A 25477-nucleotide genomic window follows, 5' to 3' on the forward strand; every position below is an offset into this window, starting at 1 on the left:
CTGGCCGTCAGGCGTGTTTGAGCACGGCTTGCGTCCGTCCTGCAGCGGGTGGGGCCCCGGGGGTGGTGGCAGCGCCGACACTGGGAACAGAGCGCGTGGCAAGTGTGCAGAAACGCTGGAGGAGGGCGGGGTGTCGGAGAGCGCCCTGGACCCTTCCTGGCTGTGTCAGAAGGGTGTCTCAGGGTTGCCTTAGGTGATCTGAGTTAATCATAGCCCCCACCCTATTTGCATCCCTAGCTTCCCAGGGTCTCATGCTATGTACATGGTGAGGTGGCCCCCAGACCTCCAGAGAGTGCAGTCAGCCGTTGCAGCTGATGGCCCCTGGACCAGGTGGCCCTAGGTGTCCCCACCTGCTTTAGGCAGGTCACCGAGCTTTCATTTGTGACTTTGTCCATCCTCATGACCACTGGGAAGGAGGTGGGTGTGGAAACGCACACCAATGACTGACTCAGACCTGGGTGACCATACCTTGAGCTCCAGTCTGCTGCAGGGGCCTGTGTTTATGGTTTTTCCCACACGCCTGCTCCCGTGTAAACACGTGTGCCCTGATTAAGGGTGCATTTGTCCCCCATCCTCTGACTGCCCCCATCTCCCTTCCCTTCTGCACAGGCACAGCCCCCAAAACTAACTGAAGGCCCCTTGACAAATAGATTTGATAGGATTATCTGCATAGCTGGATGGTATAAACTCGCAGAAGATACTTGTGAGGGAGTGAAAACAGGCCTGGTGTTTGTGCTAAATCTTCTTTGTATTCCCCGCCTCCGTTTGCCTTCACAGACGCATTTTTGGAACAGGCCGTGTCGTATCAGCAGTTTGCGGACAACCCTGCCCTCATTGATGACCCCAATCTTGTGGTGAAGATCGGAAATAAGTAAGTTCCTCCTGAATGTCATTTCAGCTGTTGTGTGATACCAGTTCAGCTTCAGCTTCTTAGCTATAGAGACCTGGACAGTAGCCCTTAGAAATGTATAAACTTAAGTCTTTGTTAAAAATCTATTATTGTCTCTTTACTACTGGTAAAACGCTGCATCACTTATATGGTTAGAACATTGATGTAACTGGATCCTGTGGGGCTTGCATTCAGCTGCACCAGGTTTTAGAATGGGACGTGTGATGTCACACAGCCCTGGCCTCTATCACACGTAGACCGTGCGCCAACCCCTTGAAAGCTTTGTTGTGTGGGGTCAAGGGATATGCATGTGTTTTTACAGGCTGTTGGCAAACTTTTCTTCATTAGAGGAAGCCGCAGATGTTTACGTGTTAACTGAGGGTCCCCGTTTCCTTTTCCTTGAAGTGTGGGCAAGAAATGCTCCAGCACATCAGTGGCTTGATGCCCAGTAGGGCGTGGGCTGCTCTCAGCTGGCCGCTGGATCACCTGCCATGTCGTTTGTCCTGTTGCCACAGTGGCCTCTGGGGGCTTGGCTGGAGGAGGGACTTCTGCAAGGGTGGGACATGTGGCAGCTGACCTGAGGTGTTGGCCACAGTACTGGGCTCTTTAAGGACCCTCTGGATGTCCAGAGCCTCACATGACTGCTTCTTGGGACGTTAGAGTTTCAGTCTGAGCCTTGGTCTTCTGACCTCTTTTTGTTGTTTTGTGTCAGATACTATAACTGGACGACAGCGGCGCCTCTGCTCCTGGCCATGCAGGCCTTCCAGAAACCATTGCCAAAGGTGAGCTTTACCATGAGAAAGAAAAGGGACATGAGAATGCTGGGTCGCTGAATCTGAGGGATTGGAATTTAGCTTTTATTTTACACTTCCCTGGTGGCTCAGACGATAAAGCGTCTGTCTACATTGCAGGAGACCCGGGTTCGATCCCTGGGTCGGGAAGATTGCCTGGAGAAGGAAATGGCAACCCACTCCAGTACTCTTGCCTGGAAAATCCCATGAATGGAGGAGTCTGGTAGGCCACAGTTCATGGGGTAACAAAGAGTTGGACACAACTGAGCAACTTCACTTTCTTTCATTTTCTTTAGAAGTCATGAGGTTAATTACACTGTGCTGGTTGGAAGTTCATGGGTGTAAACTGCAGGGGTCTCCCTTGCACTTTGAATGTCCTTCTCCCTTCTCTCATCAAAGCAGAAGCTCCCAGTGGAGGCAGCGCCAGACTGAGTCCTGCCTCTCCAGGATTCCTGTCCCCGCACCTGCTGTGCCAGGGACACAGAGGGGGGCAAAGCAGGTGGATGCTGAGCCCAAGGGTGATGAGGGGAGAAGGATGAAGGCGGGGAGCAGGGCAGTACGGTACCAGACACCAGGTGCCCGCACGCACATCAAGCCTGGCTCAGACAGGAAGCAGGCTAGGGGCCGACTGGCCAAGAAGGAGCAAGTGCAGGCCCTGGGCAGCTCCTGACTGCACCTGAGAGCAGGTGAGCAGCTGCAGGAAAGAGCCAGGGTGACGGGCAGATGGCCTGCAGCAGCCCACCATGCCCGTGTCCTCCCCCTGCCGGTTCCCTAGGCCTCTCCTGGAATTGATCGCTTTCCGGCACTGGGTCTTTGTTCTAGACGCTCCGTTCTTTCAGCTGCAGAGCCCACATCTCACACTTGCATCCTTCACATGCTTAGCAAAGGCTTTGTGCTGCTCTGGATGTTGTGGTCTGTCAGGTAGTTCTCATACCTGACGGTTGTGCAGGTCTATTTTGACTTTGTTTAGCTCACGTCCTCTCCTTTGTGGCTGTGTGTGCGTGTGCACACGCTTTGGGGTTGTGACTGCATCTTTCGTGGAGTTTTATCTGTGAGTATTCTTTGTGGACTGAGCTGAGGGCCTATGCTCCAGAGTGGGTTCTATTTTGTCCTAGGCAGGTTCTGTACAGTGTTTGTGGCCCAGAACAAGTTTTTATCTTACATGTCTCAGTTCTTACAAATCAGTAAGAAGAAAGACCAGTGCAATAGAAATTTACTGATAAAGGCTATATAGTTCACAGAAAAAGAAATACACATGACTCCTGAACTTAAAGAAATTAGTCTTTGTGGTAGGCAGCCTAAATATTATACAGATTGTCAGTAATTCTTTGGACTCTGTTTTTGGTGTTTGTTTAATAATAGAAATTATTTTTATGCAGAGACTTCATCAGTCTTATCTTTGGAGGCTGCTAGGTTTTGTGTCACACTTGGAATGGCCCTGCTTTCCATTTCCAAAACTTATGAAAATAGGCTCTGTCTTTTCTTCCAGCACTTTCTTAAATCTTTGATCCATCTTGATTTTTTTTTGAAAGTCATGAGTTGAGGTATCAGAAATGAAATCAGTTTTTTTTTTTTTTTTCATCTGGTTATTGAATCAGGATGCTTTGGTTTCAGGAAACAGAATGACTACAAGTGACTGGAATAACAGGGGTTTATTATTTGACATAATAAGAATCTTAGAGGTTGGTAGTTTAGGCTGGATGAAGCTGGATGAGCTTCTCTGACTTTCCTGGCTTCCCCTTTATGATCCCAAGATGACTGTTTTATCCAACAGCTCCTCATACAAGCCTCCAAAATAGGAAGGATAGAGACAGGCTTCTCACATTTAACTGGCCACAATTTGGTCACAAGATCATCCCTAAGCCAGTTGTTTGGCAACACAATGGAATGGCCATGAATGGTGCAGAACAATCTAAGTTTCTCCCCCAGCATTGAGCCTGCCTTCATGGAACATAGTGCACTCTGATTCTTGAGCAGAGTTTTGATTGTGATGGTGAGAAACAAAGGGGTGGTTCACCCAGAGAGTCAACTGAGAGGGTCGTGGTTGACTCCCTAATTATCTCCATACCTTTCATTATATAACTCTCTACCCATTGATATGCAATTACAACTTTATCTTATATTACTTTCCCCTGTGAATTTAGGTTTATTTCTGGACTTTGTCTTCTGTTCTGATAATGTTAAATTATGTCCCCAGACTGCATTCTTTTAATTACTGTAAGTTTTAAATATATTTTAATATCTAGTAAGGCTTATGCCTGAGCTTCCCAGGTGACACTCGTGGTAAAGAACCCACCTGCCAGTGCAGGAAATAGAAGAGACATGGGTTCAATCCCTGGTTTGGGAAGATCTCCTGGAGGAGGGCATGGCAACCCACTCCAGTATTCTGAAGCGGCATAGCACACACACATGCCAGACTTATGCCTACTTTTTTCAGTTTTCTTGGCCATTTCTGTTTGTTTTGTAAATGAACTTTACAACCAGTTTGTCTAGGTTTGAAAATAATCCTTTTTTTCCCCCTAATTGAAGTTTTGTTTAATATATGGATGAAATAAGAGGAGTAGGGTAATTGGTATTCAAATACATCTATGAATATTCAGTTTGCCCAAATTTGGAAATTTACATATACTATAAAGATTCCATGCATTTTACTTTTTGTTTAAAACTGTTTACCTTGTACCTCATATTAATCATTTCATTTTTCATTTTATAATCATCTTATTGAGAATAACAGTATCTTAATCAGTAAACCACTTTAATTTGAAAACTTGCTGTCTGACTAATCACTAATGATTTTCAATGCTTTCTTTTTCTGTTGTTGTTGTGTTGTATTTTATTTGTTGTTTGTTTATTCCTTTAACATCTTCTTAAGTCTTCATGCTTAAGTTACCTTAATGTAATTTTGGATGCCATTAGGTTTTGCTTCTCGAAAATTTTTAATCCACAAATAGTATGTCGTGTTTTCTCTGATTTTTCTTTGTTTTTTTTTTCTTTATTTTTTTTTAAATCTTACTTTAATTTGCATGTGCGTGTTTTTTGGTTTGAATGTGCTAAGTTGATCTTTTTTTGGTTCCATTATTTATGTTACCATCCATTTAAAACAGGCCACGGTGGAGTCTATCATGAGGGATAAGATGCCCAGAAAGGGAGGAAGATGGTGGTTTTCATGGAGGGGAAGAAACACCACAATCAAAGAGGTAAGCCTGGAAAACACAAGTGTTTCTGCCTGACTCAACAAGGGCTCGTGTGTCAGTGAGCAAAGCCGTCACACTGAGCCAGGAGCCAGCTCTGCCACCACGCAGGTGAAGGCAGCACAGAACAAGGGGAGGTGGAGAAGGACCTGGACGGGTGGGCAGAGATGGCCTCACCTCCTGGATCTGTTACCTCTCAGCTTGGAGAGTGTGGTCAGGTCACTCCCGCTCTGGAACGTTTCTTCATCTATAGAAAAAAGAGATTTAACCTGGTTTTTTTTTTTTTTTTAAATGTTTAAGTAAAATATCTTCCTGTTGCTCACGAGAACAGTTTTAGCAAGGCAGACTTGTAGTGTAGACTGATTCCTGTTAGTCATTTCATGTCAGTAGCATGTCTAAAATATACATGACTTTGGTTTCCGTTTCTATAAATGCTTATACTTTTCTTCAGGCCTTTACCAGCCTCTCAGTCTATTTCTGGAAGCACTTTCTTTCTTGGCTTCCATGTCAGTGTGTCCACCTGCCCCTCCCACCCCCTGCCCCAGGGGCTGTTTGTCCTCTGGCTCAGCCGCTGTACACGTGGGTCCTCAGGCTTCCCTGGTGGTGGCTCAGACAGTAATGAATCTGCCTGCAGTGTGAGAGACCTGGGTTCAATCCCTGGGTGGGGAAGGTCCCCTGGAGGAGGGCATGGCAGCCCACTCCAGTACTCTTGCCTGGAGAATCCCATGGACAGGAGCCTGGCGGGCTACAGTCCATGGGGTCCCAAAGAGTCAGACACAACTGAGCGACTAATACTACTACTGTCACAGGGTTGTCTTAGGAACCTCTCTTCTTCAAAGTCTGCCTGTTATTTCCCAGGCAACCTCACCCACGCCTGTACGACGACTCCATTTTTATTAACCAAGAAGATATTTTATAATTCACATTCATTTATCAAATTCCCAGCTAGACAGATGTCTCCACGGGGATGGTTCAACTCTTCAAACTCATCATTTCTAAAATCAAACTGATGGTTTTCTCGAGAGTTCTTCCTTTGCTGGACCATATTCAGAAAATGATACCACTGTCCATCAGTAAGCTAATACTTCCTTTTTTCCTCACCCCTCCTTTCAGTTTACCATCCAGTATGTTGCTCCAGTTTTCCATTTCTCGCCATCTTCACCCCCAAAAATCTAGGCTGCAATCTTTTTCCTAGAATTACTTGCAAATGGTCCAGTTGTATCCACTCCTGCCTTTTCTTCTTCCTCGTTCTCTGTAGTTGCCTTGGTTTGTTTAGGGTAATAGTCTAATTTATATTACTCCCTTCTTGAAAGCTTTTAGTGGATTCCCAGATTCTTAAAGACCAAAATCCTTAACATGGTCCACAGGCCTTGTGTATCCTGGCCCCTGATTCCCTGTAGAGTCTCATCTTCTGCCATCTCCCCCTGACCTCTCTGCTGTGGTGTCACTTCTATCCCAGGACACTTGCATGTGTTATTTTCTCTGCCTGGTGTCCTTAGGACCCCTGTCATCCCTTTCACTTAGTTACCTAGCATCTTAAATGGCCCTTTCTTGGCAGGTTGATCTGGTCTGCTGTTCTCTGCCCTCATGGCCCTGCCTGTGAACTTTTCCTTCACAAATGTTGCCAGTATTTATAATTATACACTGATTAGTGTGACTGTTTGATTAACCCTTCCTTCCCCTCCAGACCCTAAACTCCATGAAGACAGAGACCACGTGTGGCTTTGATCCTTGTGGTCTCCCTAGGACCCAGACTGAACCCAGAGCAGGGCTTCGGCAGATATTAGAGGGAATGCTGATCACACTTGGAATATAGTGTGAAAAAACCCTGAGGACAGTAGCTGAGTTGGTTATTACAAGAGTGAAAAAAAAAGCTCAGATGCTCAGTTTGTTTATTTCATTAGTTCAAAGGGAAAGAGTCTGTTGGAAGTCTTTTTACCAAGATAGCACTGTTTTGGGGCATTTTCTGTTAGCATCCCTGAGCTTTTCTGACCATCTCATTTCCTCTAAGAGGGTATAAACACGTTATAGCTAGCATTCACTTTGCTTTAGGAGACTTAAAGTGGAAAAGTCCTTTCTGATTCCTTTACTAGAGAACAGAACGTTCTGGAATTTAGACAAAAGACTATTTTAAGGACCTGGTTTTTTTTGTTTTTTTTTTTGCAGAGTATCTAGAGTCTCATTAGTTGGAATTGAGGGGAATGCCAGCATGAAATGAGGAAGAGTTATGAAATATCTCTTAAAAACATGAAACACATTTTAGATAGACATGTATTTTTGAACAAGTCTTAATAAAGAATTGTTAATAGTGGTGGCTGAGTTACCTGCCTCAATAGATAGATTAAACATCACTGGGCCTCTTTTCACATCATTTATCTGCGTGCGTATAAAAAGCTAAAGAATCTTTGAAAATGGCCTGGACCCATCATGTGTTAAGCTAGTCACCCTGCTATATTGTTTCTATCACTTGTTTTCTTTATCAACTTTAAATGCATTAACCTTCCTCCAGACTGAATGACCATAGATGAGGAGATGTGATTGTAAAGCCTTTGTCTCTTGACACGTCCGTCTGGCCTGTGAGGACTTTCTGTGATGTCTGCTGGCAGGTGGATGTCTTCTGCCTCCCCTGCCTGCTGGAGACCAGGCTCTGGGTTTATGTGTAGCATCTCTGTGGTCCTCCCGACACTGTTAGAAGCTGCATGTCATGACCCTTGCCTTGCTGGTGGGAAAAGGAAATGGAAACATTCCATGACTTGCCTGAGCTTTTCAAGCCAGAGAAGCAGGACCGGCCCAGAGCTCTCAATATTCCGAAGCGCTGGCAGTACATTAAGGGAGCATCTTCTATTAAGACCATGCGGGATTGAGAAAGAGAATGCGTCCATGTTTTTCTCAAGCAAAATATGGTGTGAAAATATTTTCAGGCATTTCTATCAGCAATTAGAAGAAAATATTTTGAAAGCCCCCGCGTATCCAAGCAGCCCTTGATAAAGCATTTGCATAAGCTGCCTTGATTATGGAGCCTTGGTTTGGTGCCACAAACACTTATGGAAAACAGACTTATTTTTGTCAAGAATGTTTCTCAGCTCAATTGTAGAGGATGGCTAAGCAAAGGAATAACTAGAACCTGCCATCCCTGGGGGTGGGGTGTGCCACTGGGGAAGGCATTGGGGCCCTGCCCTGGACTTCAGGGAGCGCTTCAAGGAATACCTGCTGTCACTCAGGTGGTTTCCTTTTGCTGTGTCCATGATTTCCTTGTCGTCTTCTTCTCCAGGAAAGTAAGCCAGAGCAGTGCCTGGCGGGAAAGAGCCACAGTACTGGGGAGCAGCCGTCACAGCTGGGCATGGCCACCAGGTACAGTGCCAGTCATCTTGGGGTGTTGTAGCCCCTGTCTGTGTCCAAAGTCAAGGCACACGCCTCACAGATGCTGATGGGGTTCACAGAATTAGCTTGGGCCTTGAATCCGGACCGATCTGGGTTACAGGCCTGGTGCTCTGTCATTTACTCAATGACCTGGAGTAATTTACTGAAATTGATCTTCTCATGAATCAAATGGAAGCCCTCCATAGATACTGACTTTCCAAAGTAAATGAGATAATGTCACAAGAGCATTCCTCATGGTCTTGGAACGTGATAGCTCTCAGTCTGCAGAAGGTAATAACAGGGGTTCTGGTGATAAATAATGATATGGGTGATATGGGGATGATGTGCAAACAAGTGCCCCTTTTGCAGGAACTTGCCATTCTCTATGGTTTAATCACTTACCAGGACTTATTATGTTAAGTATTGATAGGGATTCATATTAACTTGGCCTAGAAGACATTAGAATTTGATAACTTATCCACGTTAGTAGGGTTTTATCTTCAGGGTAACCTGCTTGTTATGTGTTTTTGTTTTGATGCTATGGGATTTGAGGGTAACTCCTCTGAGGGCAGTGCCATCAGCCACTAATTTGATGGTGTTGTTATATCAACATTGAGTGATCTGATATATTATAACAACTTTACAGACCTCGCCCTTATATTATTCCTGTGCTTAAGAGAACCAGGATTGCATTTCTTATTTACAGGCAGAAAATTCTGACATATTCATTGAAGGCAAGCTGCCTACCTCCATCCTTTTATGCCTCGGAGGCCAAGCCAGTGCCTGACGCAGAGTAGGCATACCTTAAGTGTACTGTTAGTGAGCCAATGAGATTTTCCCAATCTATTGTTTCCTAGGGAAGGTGAGCTTAGCCGTCCAGTCCTTGGCTTCCTGGCCATAGCTCTGTATCTGAAACGATGTCATTTCTAGAATTCATTGTTGGAACTAGAAACGCATGTAGGTGTCACGAAGGAGACAGTCTGATTTCTTTATTGTCCTCTGTGTGAGAAAAGTGTGTAGGGCCGGATAAAACTGCATGGCGGGCTCTCAGCTGGGCTGTTTTTGTTTTTGGAGGACACCCTTTCTTTTCCTCCCTGGCACAGCTCCTTCCCACCTGCCCCCGTGTAGGTCTGCCCTGGAGAAGGGAGAATGGTTGACCTGCTTGTGTGTTTCTTTTCTATTCTTTACTCTCCGTCTCTGGCTCATTCTCTGGGGAGGGGCTTTCCAGCATGATTATCTGGATACCTTCCTGACCCGGAATTTAAAAAAATAATATTTTATTTATTTATTTGGCTGTGCTGAATCTTGGTTGCAGCATGTCGAATTTTGGTCTTCATTTATGGCATGCGGGATCTTTTTTTTTAATTGTGCCATGCGAACTCTTAGTTGTGGCATGTGGGATCTAGTTCCCTGATCAGGTATTAAACACTGGCCTCCTGCATTGGGAGCACTAAGACATTGGGAGCACTGCATTGGGAGTGGCTAAGACACTGGACCACCAGGGAAGTCCCCCGACCTGGAACTTGAGTGTACCTTGAGTGAGTTTGGAAGGGAGAGGGCAGGTGTGTTCAAGATGGAGCTCGGCTAAGAGTGCACAGTCCTGAGCAGGTAAGGCAGTAATCGGGAAGGAAGTCAGTGGGTTTTCGGTAAGTAGTTGTTTGAAGCAGCAGGCAGTGCATGGCAGGCTTTAGAGTCAAGCAGATCTGGCTTGGAGTCCTGGCTTTGGGCAAACTCCTTTTTGAATCTGAGCTAAGGAACAAGCATGATGTCCGTGCCAAGAGCAGCCCAGGCAAGGAGATAGGAGCAGAGATGCCACCCTTCTGTCCCAAGCAGTTTAACCCAGCCGTTAAAACTGCTGCACTAGGAATGGAGGGAACATTTTGAGAACCTCTCTGTCCCACAGTAGTTTCCAAGCATAACAGGCAGCGCGAGCTGGGACTTTCTCTCTTGTCTTTGGCAAATCCTCAGCTCCTCAGTGTTTCTTCCATCATCTTGGAAATGGGCAGAAGACTGACACACCCCACAAAAGTTGGCTCATCAGATCTGAGCTCATAGCTTCCTGGGAAAGGAGGTCCAGAGCGTAAGACCCAGCAAGGCCACGTGGGCTGTGCCTGCGTCAGGAGGGTGGCTCTGTAGGACGCAGGCTCGTCCTAACCATGCAGTTGCAAGGGTTTTAAAATTATACTGCGTAGTACGGGCCAAACGCAGGATGTCAGCCAAGTCCAGCCTGTGATATGCCAGTCTGAGACCTGGGAACAGCAGGCCAGAGGCTCAGAGAGATTTAAAGGGAGGGACAGAACACAATAGCGGCTGGTATAGGGTCTGTATTCTTCAGCAGCGGTGTGGTGACTCCCGGAGGGCGTGGGGTAGACCAAGCAGCAAGTCGCTTCTGCTGCTCTTCCCCAGTTGGAAGATTGGCTGACAGTTTGTCTAAAGCATTACGGATTTTCTTGGCCACCTGATGCAAAGAACTGACTCATTTGAAAAGACCCTGATGCTGGGAAGAATTGAAGGTGGGAGGAGAAGGGGACAACAGAGGATGAGATGGTTGGATGGCATCACTGACTTGATGGACATGAGTTTGAGCAAGCTCTGGGAGTTGGCGATGGACAGGGAAGCCTGGTGTGCTGCAGTCCATGGGGTTGCAAGGAGTCTGACACGACTGAGTGATTGAACTGAACTGATACGGTCCTATTCAGGTGTTGACACAAATGCTTTGTCCAGTTAAATAGAAATAGACTATTGACCACTCTGAGTTAGTCATGCTACATACGCTTCTTTACAAAACCTGAGAAATGAAGAACTGACTCTTGGCGAAAAGGATTTGAGATTTTGAAAAGCCTTCCTATGAAGTTCTCCTGAGCCATATGCATCTTTTCATTTTTACTGGCATCCTCATCTGCTAATTAGATTCATGCAATTGCCTGGGAAAAAAAGTGTTGGAGTGCTCTCCTAATTGACAGACTTGTGATTGACAGAACAGTCCTTGAAGTCTCATAATTGAGCAAACAGCTTGTCACCATGCAAGTCATTAAAATACCATCGGAAACTGTACACTGACAAGTGCGAACTTCAGTGTTGTTCACAGCTCCTCGGCTGATCACGGATACTTGAGTGAGATGAGCCCTTTTGTTTTTTTGTCCTGTCGCTTCTCGCAGACGCTGCAAAGCCAGTGACATTAAGGACCATTGCAGGAGTGGGGGTGGGGGCGGCCAGGTCCAAGGTTGATGCACCCTCGCTTCCAGCGGGACTGCCAGCTCAGAAGTATGGCTCCTGTTTCAGTTTCTGTCTCTCTGTTTTCCTGCCTATGCTCCCTCAAATGAGGCTTGCTGCACTGACTGAGGGGTTTGGGGTTTTGTCTTAAAGCGGCAGATGGAGCTGAGAGCTCACCCGCCTGTCTTGCACTTCGCCAGCAGCTCACGTCAGTCTGTAGTCACTGCGAGCTTCGGTTCACGTTTGGATCTCAGGATCTAATTTCCCTCCAAACTGTCTGCATGGAACATAAACATTTCCCAATTCAGCAAGGGGCCTGTAGCTGCCTGTCCCTAGGTTCCCACCCCGGCTCTGGTCAGGCTGCTTTGGCTCCAGGACCATGTGTACCTGTCTGTGTGAAACCTCTAGGTTGTTGGCTCAGAAGGGTCAGCTTTGCTCTTAGGATTGGCAAGGGTTGGGATGGAGAGGGGCTTTTGTGTCATTTTACAGACAAGCCACTGAGGCCCAGGGAGGAATTCTGTGGTTGTGAGGTTTTTCCTGGGATGCATGTCTGTCTGTCTGTTACCTGCTGGCTCCTGGGATCTCTTGCTGTGTGAGATGCTGTTTGCTTCCCTTTGCTTTAAGATGAGGAAATCAAGCCAGAGAGAAAATAGTCTGAGCAGGAGAACACACCCTGAAGTTCCTGGGCTTCAAACCTGGGCGTCCCAGTTCTCCACTCTACCTGGAACCTGTCCTCGATGTCACAGACTTTGATTTGTCTGCATGTGGCTTAGCCTTGCCATGGACCAATCAGGATTCTAGTGTGCGTGCTCTGTCCCGTCCCCACCCTCATTTACCATGGCTGTGACCCCGTGATGGCCAAGTCTGGGACTTCAGCTGTGGTTGATTCACACAGCTCCGGGGCCTCCAGTCCAGCCAAAACCCAGGATGTTCTCTGCCCCGGGGCCTCAGCCACTCCCAGGACACCCTCTTTCCTCCTGGTGTAGCCCTTGTCCTGCTGTGTTGTGATTATTCAGACAAAAAGCCCCAGGGAGCTGGGGCCAGGCAGTTTGCTGTATCCTCCATGCCTTGCACTTTGATCCCTGGGTGGGGAAGATCCCCTGGAGGAGGGCATGGCAACCCATTCCAGTATTCTTGCCTGGAGTATCCCATGGACAGAGGGGACCCTGGCGGGATATAGTCCACAGGGTCGCAAAGAGTGGGACACGACTGGGTGACTAACACTTCCACTTTCACTTTTATGCCTGGCACGGTGCCTAGGAGCATTGGTGGCTTGAGCTCCAGTCCACCAGCCCACTGCCCACTGGGGGCCACCCCTTGTAGGGCCAAGAGCGGGGCCCTGGGGAGGGGCAGCTCATTTTGGGTGGGGAAAGAGCTGGGAGAAACAACACAGAAGCAGGATAGTGGGGCTTCCCTTGCATCTCCCTAGTTCAGGGTGGTGTTGGGTTGTAGGAACTGCTTCTGGAATGAACACGTGGGGCAAGAAAGCAACAAGTTGCAGAGGAAACACCCGACCGTTTTCTGATAGAAGGGTTGGGGAGGCAAGGGGGAAGGCCAGGGCACTGCAGACAAGGCGGGAGCCTCCTGAGACACCAGGAGAAGCTGAGTATTGCGTAAAGTGATGTGCTGAGCAAGAGGCTTCATGGGGAGGTGCGCACCCAGGGCCTCGGGACCGGTTTGTTCCAGATCACTAAGCCGTTGCCCTTTAGCCTAATAGTCGTTTAGGAAGCACTTTGTATGGTGTTAAGGCGTTTTTAAAGAAGACGGTCCTGGGAAGCAGGTCTATAGGTTGGGGATGGTGCCATAGCAGGATTCGAATCCAGGGAGCAGTTATTTGCTGACATGCTTTATACAGGTTATTTGGAGAAAATGAGCCTGCTCCCCACCTGCACCTCCCAGGCCCTTCTCCCCGCCTCCCGCCATGTGGAGAGGTCTGGAGCCCTGAATTCTGTGCAGGCGAATGCAGTGTGGCTCATGGCTGCTGAGGGGCTCTGGAGGAGGGTGGGGAGGTCTTCCTTGGCTTCCCTGGCACCTGTTTGTAAGTCCCTAGAGTGACCTTGTTATTTGGAATTGTGTATTTGGAGGGAACGGATGGGCTTGGACGTGTAGGAAACATTTGGGCTCCTAGTGATTGGCCTGGCCGGCAGCCTGGGATGGGAGAAGAGAGAACACGGGTGCCCTCCGAGGCTGCAGGGAGGATGGGGGGAGCCTCTCAGTTTAAAATAGAGCGTTGATGCCAGCAAGCAGGCACCTGAATGAGGAGTGGCGACCCCGGGTGAATAATGCAGGAGCCTCATGAATGGGATTAGTGACGGTGTCTGCTAAGTGACCGCCCCAGGGACAGCACTCTGTCATCGATTCTGGCCTAATGCATGTTTAATGGCTGCCCAGATGGACTTCCTAATTGGCGGTTGCATCACTGTGTGTTCCAGAATAAAGCATGAGTCATCCTCTAGTGACGAGGAGCACGCGGCCGCCAAGCCGTCCAGCACAAGCCACCTCCCCCTGTTGTCCAGCGTCAGTTACAAGAAGACCCTGCGCCTCACATCAGAGCAGCTGGTGAGGGCCCTTTCCTCCCGCCGCCGCGACGTGGGTTCCGGCCCGGCTCCTGCCGCATGTGCTCGGCGGGTTCCATGGACTGGGTTCCCCCCACCTCCCCGCCCTGCGTCAGCCTCAAGCACCTTCTCTGTCCCAGTACCCGCTGCCCTCCTCTTTGGGCTCACATCCCCCCCACATTTCGGTGCCTCCTGTCCAGGCCGGCTCCTGTCCAACCACGCTCCCCTGTGTCTGCCCTGGAGGCGCCCTGGTCTCAAGTGATGGAGGAGGGTGGCCTGAGGGTGTTTGTCTCGAGGTGTAAATGACTGATAGACCACACCTCACGGAGCCGTTTCCACTTTCCCGGAGATGTTTGTTAGGTCAGCGCCTCTCCTGAATTGGGGGAAGCTGGAGCACTCGTGATGGGTTCTGAGACCTGCCGGTAGCAGGGGCCATCCTAATCACGGTGTCCACTTCTGTGCATCTGTCCCACCAGGTTGAGTCAGGCCTGGACCCTGTTTCCCACGAGCAGACAGTGAGTGGGCATCTCTGTTCAGCTGTCCCAAGAGTTCGTGGCAGCCGGGCCTAGCCATGATGATGTTTTATGGGAAAAGAGAAGGGACAGGCCAGACCCCTGTAGCCTGCGGTCCTAGAGTAGCAGCTGGGTGGCAGGGGCCCCCTCCAGCAGTGCTGGGATCGACCTGGACTCTGGCCGCCAGCTAGCTGGCACCTGAGGGCCCTGGAGCAGAGATTCAGAACCCCCAAAAGGGGCTTCTGCTTTCAGAAGCTGGAGTGATTTCCTGGAGCCTGGCCTCTGTGCTTCTGGACATGAGACGTGCTTGATAACCGAGACTGCTTTCTTCCAGTCTCTGTGCATCATCATCCATACTCATGACTGGTGTGGGGAATGTATTTCTGCATTTGGCTTAGACTCATTTTGCTGGTCGTGACCCTTTACGCTTAGCCGTGGCAAGGAAGTACATCCCAGTCTGGGGTCATGATTTCCTGCCGTGAGCCCCAGTGCCTGTCACCTACCCCTGGGGAACATGTCCCAGTTGCCCTACATGTAGGCCTGCGAGGGGGGCTGGGGTTCAAGTTGCCCCAGTCCTGGAAAGAACCGTCCTTATCGAGAGCAAGACAGGGATGGAATTGTATGGTGTCCTAGGGTGGGTGATTTAAAAAAAAAAAGTCCAGATCTGGTTTCTCATGGAACAGAAACCACGTGCCCCCTCCCTGGGCCTCGCCCTCCAGAGGACACAGAGCTCCTGTCTTTCAGAAAAGCCTGAAGTTGAAGAACGGCCCCAATGACGTGGTGTTCAGCGTCACCACGCAGTATCAGGGCACGTGCCGCTGCGAGGGCACCATCTACTTGTGGAACTGGGACGACAAGGTGGTCATCTCTGACATCGATGGGACCATCACTAGGTGAGTCCTGCTGCTCTGGGGCTGTGGGCCCTGGGCCTGGAGGCGCATTGGCTCCTCTTGCTGGGGCTTCTCGGGGCTCATGTAGTTCAGTTTCTGGGGCTCCTTGAATTAAACAGCTGCAGAGGGGGCTTGGGGATCTCTTCCCTCTGGGGCAGCGGCTCCCTGACATCATTGCTTAGTCTCAGGGTTTCCGTCCAGAGAGCAAGTTGGGTATCTCACTTGCATTTTTAACGAGTCTTCTCTGGTACAGTGAATCAGAGTGAACTTTTTTTTCCTTTATTGATGCCCGCCTTTCTCTTTTTTTAAAAAAAGATTTTATTGAAGTGTAGTTGATTTACAGTCTTGTGTTAATTTCTTCGGTACAACAAAGTGACTCAGCTGTGTGTATTTTTCGTATTCTCTTTCATTGTGGTTTGTCACGGGATATCGACTATAGTTCCCTTTGCTAGCCAGTAGGAACTTGCTGTTCATGCAGTTCCCTTGTCATTTAATTTTTCTATTCTCTGTCTTTATTCAGATCAGATACTCTCGGGCACATTTTGCCCACGCTGGGGAAGGATTGGACCCACCAGGGCATCGCCAAGCTATACCATAAAGTGAGCCAGTAAGTCCACAGCCAGGGAACACGCGGCAGTCTGCACACATAACCTTTCCTGCTGGGCTGGCTTAGACAGGCGCACCCTCAGCCGGGGAGAGTTGGCGGGGGTGGTGGTGGAACGCATGGTGGAAGCCTGCCAGTTCCGCATTTGAATTCAGTACCAAAAGGCAAGAAAAGAAGTGGTCAGGATATTGAAAATTGATGGGGAGGGAAGATGGTGAGCCTCAGGGTTCAGGTCGAGGTTCACAGTCAGGTGACCACATGGTAGCCTGACGTTGGCCATGGGATGTATTTTAGGCTAAAAACGGTCCCGATTCCAAGCAGGTTTTGTGGGCCAGCCTGCAGTGCCCATCTCGTCCATCTGGTCCGGGGAGCACTCTGCTGAGGGGCCCGTACCCAGGACATCAGGGTGGGAACATACATCTTGAGTTGCTCTCAAGCGTCAGGCACATGTGTCACTTCACTTCATTCTTAGAGTAATTCTGAGAAGCAAGTATTATCATTTCTAAGCTTAGAGACTTAGAACGATTGGTCCGTATTCCCATAGCTGCTACCAGGGAGAGCCCCCTGGAGTCCTGGTCGGCCCAGCTCCCGGTCCGTTGCGTCTGCACTGGTTCATCTCCAGGGTTCAGAGCCTTTGGGGTCTCCCTCCCCCACACCAGCAGGTGCTTAATTCCACTTCTTCCATCTCTCTGTGGACTGGAGTCGCCCACAGCCTCCCCATGGCTGACACTTTGCCTTGAAGATTAATGTACTGATGAACTGTCTTGACTAGCCTGATGCTGAAAACTGCCTCTATTTTTTAGTCGAAAGAAACCCCTGTGGGTCAGAATATTGAGTAGTTCCCAGCCTGACTGATTCTGGATTTTGGAACAGAAATCTATTCTTGGTCTTACTGTAATATTAAAAAAAAGGGAGGGGAGGTGCTGATGCGTTTTTGAAATTTTTTGGTATTGATTTGTGTCTCTCTTAGGTTTTCCTACAAAAATTATCTTGCTTACCAAAGAATGCCTGATCATTCTTTTGTTTGATCGACTGGTTTAGAATGAGTCCAGTCTGTGGATGAGGATCTGAGAGTTAAGAGGACTTGTGGTGTTTTCATTTTGGGTGCGATTGAGAGTAAGGAGCCTGACACTTAACTTGTTCACCGAGTTTGATGCGTGTTCTCATTGGCACCCACGGGGTTAGACCAGCGACGTTTGAACCCTCACTCAGCTTGGCTGTGGCCTTCAGGGGCTCCAGACACAAGCAAGTGCAGACCCCTCTGTATGGCTCTCAAACCCAGCAGTGTTGGGTCAGGCTTCTGCTAGTGCCCGATTTCGGCGGCTTCGCCCCATAACTTCTTGCCCGACCCCAGTCTGACTGTTCCCCACCTCATCCTTCGTTTTCCCATCTTCCCACTTTTCCTCACCTGATGGCTCCTGCTTGGAGGACCTTTACCTCTGATATTTGCCTCTCGCAGGTTTCCCGCCGGTAATGCTCAGACCCCATGGTTTCTCACAAAGCCTCTCCAGGCCAGAATCGATACTCGGGCAGCTCTGTGTCCTCCTCCTCTGGCCTCCCTGGCACCCGAGGGCTCGCCCTGTCTGGGTGGCCCAGGTGCCATCATGGAGTACTCGCTCAGGCTGGACGTGGCATTGGCTTTTGTAGCTGGTTAGAGCAAATACCCATCCAGGCAGCATCTCACACACCACCTCCTCCAGGTCTTAGGCAGCCACACCCAGGAAAAGTACAGGGATTGAGAACTGGCAAAGGTTGGGAGGTCGTTTCTGTTGATGTCATGTTTGTGATTACTCAGAGACGCGTTCAGAGAAACATTCAGCATGTAGAGTACCAGGGAGCAGAGGCCATTTCCTTGCGGGGTTTTGGACTGATTGCTCTTGAATTTCTGCTTTCCTTGAGTTTGGGTCCCTCCTACATTTTACACTCTGCAGTATTTTTCTAATGGAAAGACCAGTTGCAGATAACCGTTTACCTGGAAACAACAGAAAATAAGGGCAATTTTTATCTTTTTGCCAGGTGTAATAACTTGTTTGAGTAAATCAGCCCATGAGAAATGAGCTGTCAGGTTGATTATTACCTTGTTCACAGAGAGGATATAAAGCTTGCTTGGTTATCGATTTTAAAAAGCTGAGTTGGTTATTGATTAAAAAGAACTCTAGCAGATACAAATGGAAGAGATTGGAAGACTCCCTCATTCAAATATATGTGTTCAATAAGTGGAAAGAAAGAAAAGAAGGACTGACTCCTAAAATATCTAGATCATTGAGCCAAGAAGGATTAGAGAACAGACAATAATTGTTCTAATTTCCTGTATTGCTTGATGAATATTGTGATATTCATGTAACCAAATCAGTGCCTCCATGACTTAGAGTGACTGCTTCCTGTGTTTCCATAGATAAACAGTTCATCTGTGGCCTGAGGAATGCATCCTCTGAAGTCAGGGTGGTGAGGATGGGAAGCGATCATTAGCAGACTCATTAGAATCTTTCTCCTGCCACAGCAGTTCTTGTCTTTCCCCTCAGGTTACTGCATCATCGCTGTCTGCCCAGAAGGGAGGAGGTCATGTGGCGAGTGGGAGGGAGCCGTGAACCTGGGCTCTAGGGGCCTTCAGCCCCCTGTAGACCCTCCGATCCGTCCCCCGTAGCCAGCTGTAGTGTCCTCCTCTCTAAAGTGAGAAGCTGGCTTGCACGATCCCCTAGGTCTTTGCTAGGGCAGCTGCGCTGAGCCCCTGGGTTGTGCGATTGAAGTCACAAGCGTGTGTGTTGTTCAAGCCAGTCCCCTGTGAGTGCCCCGAGGATCTCACTGATGGCAGACCCTGCTGGGCACCAGGGACTGTGCTGGGTGCTGTGCGGGGTGCTGCCTGCCCACCGAGCGAGTGGTGGGGACACCTGGTCTTTCACATGGCTCCCCTGGGGGTGAAGGCTCTGGAAGGGGATCCCTGTTGCCACTAACAGGCGTTCCTCTGGTTAGGACATCCTGGAGCTGGTTTTCCAGCTAAGTTTAGAAACAGCACTTGAAGCAAAACACTTGCTCGGCAAGGCCAGCCAGCGAGGACAGCCAGTGACGTGATCCAGCCATGAAGAGCATTTGCAAATCAAAGCTCGAATAAAATGAGCATTTCAGACCCCTGCAGGCGGCAGCTTTTAGGACTTTGATGTGAAGACCTGTATACAGAAATAGTGATTAAAAAAAAAAATTACATTAATTAGACAGCTCGGATACAAAGATGTATCCTTAAAAAGGTTGCTTGATTTTCAGATACATTTCTGTGCTCTGGATAAGCTGGTGTTTGTAGATTCTCTGCATTGTAGCTCTTCCCTGTTTCCTGGTTTTAAAGAACATATTACTAGGAGAATCTTGAGGCAGGTCCTTTGGTCAGTGTGAAACAGTCAAAGTGGAGCAGTAAGTGGGATGGGAAGTGGGTAGTTTATGTTGTACTGTGCTAAATCGCTTCAACTGTGTACAACTCTTTGCTACCCTATAGACTGTAGCCCACCAGGCTCCTCTGTCCATGGGATTCTCCAGGCAAGAGTACTGGGGTGGGTTGCCATGCCCTCATCCAGGGGATCTTCCTGACCCAGGCTTTAAACCCATGTCTGCTGTGTCTCCTGCACTGGCAGGCAGGCTCTTTACCACTGGGCCACCAGGGAAGCCCATAGATGATGTTTAAATTTTTTAAAATATACATTAAATCCAATACATTAAAATACATGTCATCAATACAGAAATTCTTAATGGGATGTATCTTACATTCTGTCTTTATAGTAAGGCATTGAATTTGGCATTTATTTAATATTTATACCATGTCTTTTGGGATTCTTAGGATTTCAAAGTCTCAAAAAAAGGGAAATTCATTTCTACTAAATAAAATTGTATTTAACCGAAGAATATTCCCATGTGATCTGTTTTTCACAAGCAATTACCCAATTCTCTGCAGATACCAGCAGGTATCTGACAGTTTAATTTAATTCTGTCACTACCTAGTTGGTGCAGACCCCACGGGTTAAGGGCTTATTCCCCCAAGGCTGCCCCAAATTCAGACACCAATTTTGGGTGGTAGGTCCCCAGCTTACCCACACTTTTGCCTGACTTGAGGACAAAATGAGGGTCCCACACCCCCTCCTCAGGACTGGCGATGGCTCACAAGACTCCAGGAAACATATTCACCTGTTTATTTTATCAGGGTTATAAAGGATACAGGTGAACAGCCATGGAGAGGTATGAATGATCCCAGTGCAGGTAGGTTGGCCAGTTTGGTGCCTCCAGCCTCAGTTTCCCTAACAGTAAAGTGGAAGGAATGAGGTGTCCATGAGGATTAAACCAAGTGAGGCCAGGAAGGTGCTTCAGTAATGACAGCAAATGGGGTTCAGTTGAAAATGAGATTTTAGAGGAGGTGGCCTCTTGCTTGGCAATTACAACAGAGCCCGTCTTCACAGGGCAGATGCGGATCAGGGTTTGTGCACACGAAACGGTTCCAGTGTGCGATGCCCCTCACGGCGAACGTCTTGTCTCTCTTTCAGAAACGGGTACAAGTTTCTGTACTGCTCGGCGCGGGCCATCGGCATGGCGGACATGACGCGGGGCTACCTGCACTGGGTCAACGAGCGCGGCACGGTGCTGCCCCAGGGCCCGCTGCTGCTCAGCCCGAGCAGCCTCTTCTCCGCCCTGCACAGGTGAGGCTCGGCCTGCCCCCACCTGTGGGCCGGCTCCGGACCCCTGTCCTGCTCACTCCTCCTCCCCACCAACACCTCCGCTCCATGCGGGGCGCTGGAGGCTTCATCCTCAAGGGTGGGTCTGGCCCCACGACCCTCAGCTTCTACTGTCGGCCCACCATGGCCCTCGGGAGAAAAGCCATGGCGGCCACGAGCTCGGCATCACGGGCTCTCCGCCACCTGCCTTGTCCTCCTCTCCCGCCTCATTCTCTCTGGTTCCTGGATGCAGTCTCCGTTTTCCAGAGAGGTGGTCTCTGCTTGGAGCCTTGGCTTATGCTGCCCTCCTTTGTGGGGAGCTGCCCCCTCCCCAAACCTAGCACTTCTGGCCTGCGTCTTAGCAACTCAGAATCCATGTGCTTCCTGTCTGATCGGGGACCTAGGCTGGGTTACGTGGCCTCTCTGCAGCCACCACCACCTGACCTGGGACTCCTTGAGGCCTGGTCACACCGTTTTGTTTTTACAGACCGCCACCAGCCCATTTTCCAATGACCCTTCTCCCTTCATCGTCATGCCCACATTCAGGGCAGCCAAGCCAAACTAAGTCTGGCCTCCTGGGGTGGGGACAGAAAAACAGCAGCCTCCTTAGAGCTGGGGGCCCAGAGCGGTGTCCTGCAGTGGATCAAACTTTGAGACTTATACAGCCACTCACGTCTCTATGAGTCTTGAGATGTCAACAGTGAGGCCCTTATAGTGCTAAGGAGGGTTCTAGAGTCCACAGAAGTCCATGAAGAGCCAAGACCAGCCTCTGGGACTTCTGATACTTAGTTTGGGGCTCTGTTATCATTAACATCATGATCACCATTCATTATCACTATCATCTCCATCATCACCATCATCATCTAAATTACATTTTTTTTTAAGCTGCAGAAGAATAGTTCTAAAATTATGCAGTGTGTTTGTGTATATACACACATATTGTATATGAGCTTCCCCTGTGGCTCAGATGGTAAAGAATCTGTCTGCAATGCAGGAGACCTGGGCTTGATCCCTGGATCGGGAAGATCCCTTGGAGAAGAAGATGGCTATTCACTCCAGTATTCTTGCCTGGAGAATCCCATGGACAGAGGACCCTGGCAGGCTACAGTCCATAGGGTCACAAAGAGTCTGACACAACTGAGTGACTAGCACATACACACACACACATACTGTATACACACACACACACACACACACATATATATATACACAGTATTTCTATATGCAAGCTGAAAGGGACCTTTGAGATCATCCAGTAATCAAACAGTGAACCCTAGCGGGCCCCAGACTCAGATAAAGCCAGAGGATAAACCATTGTGCCCCAAGTGCTGTTAGCTCAAATCCCTCATCCCTGGGCAGGAACAGTAACCATTCTCCCTGGATTTTGTGTTCATCCCTCCCTGTTCCTCTAAGTAATCAGTGCAAATACATGTAATCCTAACCAGTATGTTTAATTGTGCTCATTTGTGAACTTGATGTAAACAAATTGTGTGTCCTCCCGGAGCTTGTTTTTATTGCTCAATACTATGTCTCCAGGATTGTTGGGAGTGGCCATCACTGGCTTGTCTTAGCTTCTGTCGGTGCTGTGGTTGGACTCTACCACCGCCCGTTTATCCATTCTACTGTTGATGGGTGCTCGGGTCACTTGTGGTTATTCACTCATAGGGATGCTCAAGAGTGGGGTTCCTGGGCCACAGAGTGTGCTTTCTTAAATGCTTGGCTTTCTTAAATCACTGCGCATTGTTGTCCAGAGTGGTTGAAATAATTTGTGCACCAACAGCAAACAGTGCTGGATATTCCTCCCATCAGCGTTCCTTTCTTGCCTACCCAGTGTCAGCTGTTTCCATTTCTGCTAGTCTGGTGGGAAAGAGATGGCTTCTTGTGTTTCTGGGCCATTTGGGCGTCATCTTCTGTGAAATGCCTGTTCACATCTTTCCCTTGTTTTCCTTCTAATTTGTAAGAGTCTTACAGATTCTGTAGATGTGGCCTTTATTAGAAGTACTACAAGTATCTTGCCCCAGCTTATGGCTTCTGATGAACATAAATCTGAGTTTGGTCTAGTTGGACAGATCGTTTTCTCTTATAGTTTGTACTTTCTGTGCATTGAAAAAGCTTTCCTGACTGTGGGCCCAAGGAAAGTCTCCCATATTTTATCTAAAGGTGGTGTTTTTCACACTGACGTCTGTAATTCACCAGGAATTGTGTTTTGTACATAGAGTGCAGTAGGGTGTCCATCTTTTTTTTTTCCTCTATGGATGTTCAGTTGCCTCAGTGCCATTTGCTGAAAAGGCTGCCCTTTTCCTCTGCTCTGACTTGTCGTCAGGGTCATAAATCGAGGGCCCATAAATGTGAGCCTCTATTTCTGGTCTTTATTCATCTGTGTTATTCAAATCACGCTCTGTAAAAACATACAGACAACAACCTGGTGTGAGTTTAATTGAAATTACAGGGAATCTATAGACCAATAGGTGACTTCCCTGGTGGTTCAGATGGTAAACCGTCTGCCTGCAATGCAGGAGACCCGGGTTCAATCCCTGGGTAAGGAAGATCCCCTGGAGAAGGAAATGGCAACCCACTCCAGTACTCTTGCCTGGAAAATCCCAAGGACAGAGGAACCTGGTAGGTTATATAGTCCATGGGGTCACAAAGAGACGGACATAACTGAGTAACTTCACTTTCACTTTATATACCAATAGAGAGTTAATATCATTATAATATTGAATCTCCCAGTTCAGTTAGATGGTGTATTTCTTCATTTATTTAGGTCTTCTCTAATCTATGGCAGTGAGGTTTTTCACTTATTTAGAACCTTTGCACCGACCTTCCTTTCCACCTACTTCACCTCTTTAGGTTTAGTTTCTGAGGTCCTGTTGGCCTCATGAAGAGAGTCAAGAGGCTCTTTCTTCTGTGCCCTGGAATTCTTTGCTCTTTGGATGATTGGTCGAGGTCTTCAGCAAAATCTCTGCTCCAGGGCATTTTCTTTGTGGGCAGACTTGAAAGTATGGATTCACATTCTGTCTAGTGCTTTCCTGGGATGGCTTAACTGACTTGCTGCTGCTACGTCGCTTCAGTTGTGTCCGACTCTGTGCGACCCCAGAGACGGCAGCCCACTAGGCTCCCCTGTCCCTGGGATTCTCCAGGCAAGAATACTAGAGTGGGGTACCATTTCCTTCTCCAATGAAGTAAAGTGAAAAGTGAAAGTGAAGTCGCTCAGTCGTGTCCGACTCTTCGAGACCCAATGGACTGCAGCCCCAGGCCCCTCCGTCCATGGGATTTTCCAGGCAAGAGCACTGGAGTGGGGTGCCATTGCCTCCTCTGAAGTTGTGTCTGACTGTTGCAATCCCATGGCTTAGCTGACTTACACATATTTAATTTCCAAAGATATGAATGCACTCAGTATCCCAGCATCTTTGACAATTAAAAACAGTTGGATGCTAATGAATTCTTAATAAACTCACACTGACCCATTATTTTATCGATTTGTTTTAACAGGGAAGTGATCGAAAAGAAGCCAGAGAAGTTTAAAGTCCAGTGTTTGACAGACATCAAAAACCTGTTTTTCCCGAACACAGAACCCTTCTATGCTGCTTTTGGAAACCGACCAGCTGTAAGTAGTAGTTGGGTATATCCGCGCTCTTGAAATTACTGACTGTTCTGACAACCATCGGAGAAGGCAATGGCAACCCACTCCAGTACTCTTGCCTGGAAAATCCCATGGGCAGAGGAGCCTGGGGCTGCAGTCCATGGGGTCGCGAAGAGTCAGACATGACTGAGCGATTTCACTTTCACTTTTCACTTTCATGTATTGGAGAAGGAAATGGCAGCCCACTCCAGCGTTCTTGCCTGGAGAATCCCAGGGATGGCAGAACCTGGTGGGCTGCTATCTATGGGGTCGCAGAGTTGGACACGACTGAAGCGACTTAGCAGCAGTAGCTGACAACCATCATCTGAAAGGCTGGCCTAGACTCCACTGTGAGGCCAGACCTTCCTCCTCCTAGACATAGCTGCTAAAGATCCACTTGCCTGCATCTGAAGGCAAGGACAGCATCTTCATTTCATGGCCTCTAATTTTTTTTGAAGGTGGGCTCATGGGTTTCAGCTTGAAATTTGAAACTAGAAAGTTGACAGTCGAGATTATGTGCTGAATTAGCAAAACGAGAACGTTAAATAGGATTAGACCCTTTCTACAGGAAAGGAACCACGAAACCACAGAGCACAGACGTGAATTCAGTGTCTTATGTGAATGTTGCTGTTTTCTGTGGCAAGAGTCATACTTTGAGATTTTGTGCATACCACCCAAATTGGCTGGAAAGTTCATCGTATTAGAGAATATAATTGGGGCTTCCTAATGATCAAATTCTCCTGTTTTCGAAACTCTTGCCCAAGATAATGGGTGAGTGAAGAACCTTAAAGGAAAGTTGTTAGACTTGCAGGGGATGCAGTGGGTGGTTGATTTTTTAACTCAGCTCCTCAACAGATGAGTGAGCAGAGGCCTATAGAGGACAACTGACTTACTAGTTTCACATCCAGAGAGATTATTTCTTGACTCTACTTGGGGGTATTGTTCTGGTTTTATCAAAGTTCTGTAATACAGGTGGAGCTTGTTTCATTGTGCTTTGATTTGTTGTGATTTGCTGGTAATGCACTTTTTTTTCCCCCAAGTTGAAAGTTTGTGTTTCAGCAAACAAAGTTGAAACACCCTGCATCAAGCGGGCCTGTTGGTACAATTTTCCCCACCAGCATTTGCTCACTTTCTGTCCCTATGTCACATTTTGGTAATTCTT

The 25477-nt window shown here is 48.2% G+C and overlaps 1 protein-coding gene across 3 annotated transcripts in view; it reads left to right on the plus strand.

The window, feature by feature from the left end:
* The window catches only part of LPIN1 (lipin 1), a 125399-nt gene that overhangs the window by 93561 nt on the left and 6361 nt on the right, over positions 1-25477 (plus strand). For all 3 annotated transcript variants that reach the window (XM_065928598.1, XM_065928599.1, XM_065928600.1), the window contains 9 exons: positions 778-871; positions 1602-1671; positions 4785-4877; positions 8143-8222; positions 13877-14003; positions 15256-15404; positions 15922-16008; positions 20526-20678; positions 24186-24300. In XM_065928598.1, coding sequence (XP_065784670.1) covers positions 778-871; positions 1602-1671; positions 4785-4877; positions 8143-8222; positions 13877-14003; positions 15256-15404; positions 15922-16008; positions 20526-20678; positions 24186-24300 — 968 coding nt within the window. The remainder of the gene's footprint in view (positions 1-777; positions 872-1601; positions 1672-4784; positions 4878-8142; positions 8223-13876; positions 14004-15255; positions 15405-15921; positions 16009-20525; positions 20679-24185; positions 24301-25477) is intronic.

Source organism: Muntiacus reevesi, chromosome 3 (genome assembly GCF_963930625.1).
Source record: "Muntiacus reevesi chromosome 3, mMunRee1.1, whole genome shotgun sequence".
NCBI lineage: Eukaryota > Metazoa > Chordata > Mammalia > Artiodactyla > Cervidae > Muntiacus > Muntiacus reevesi.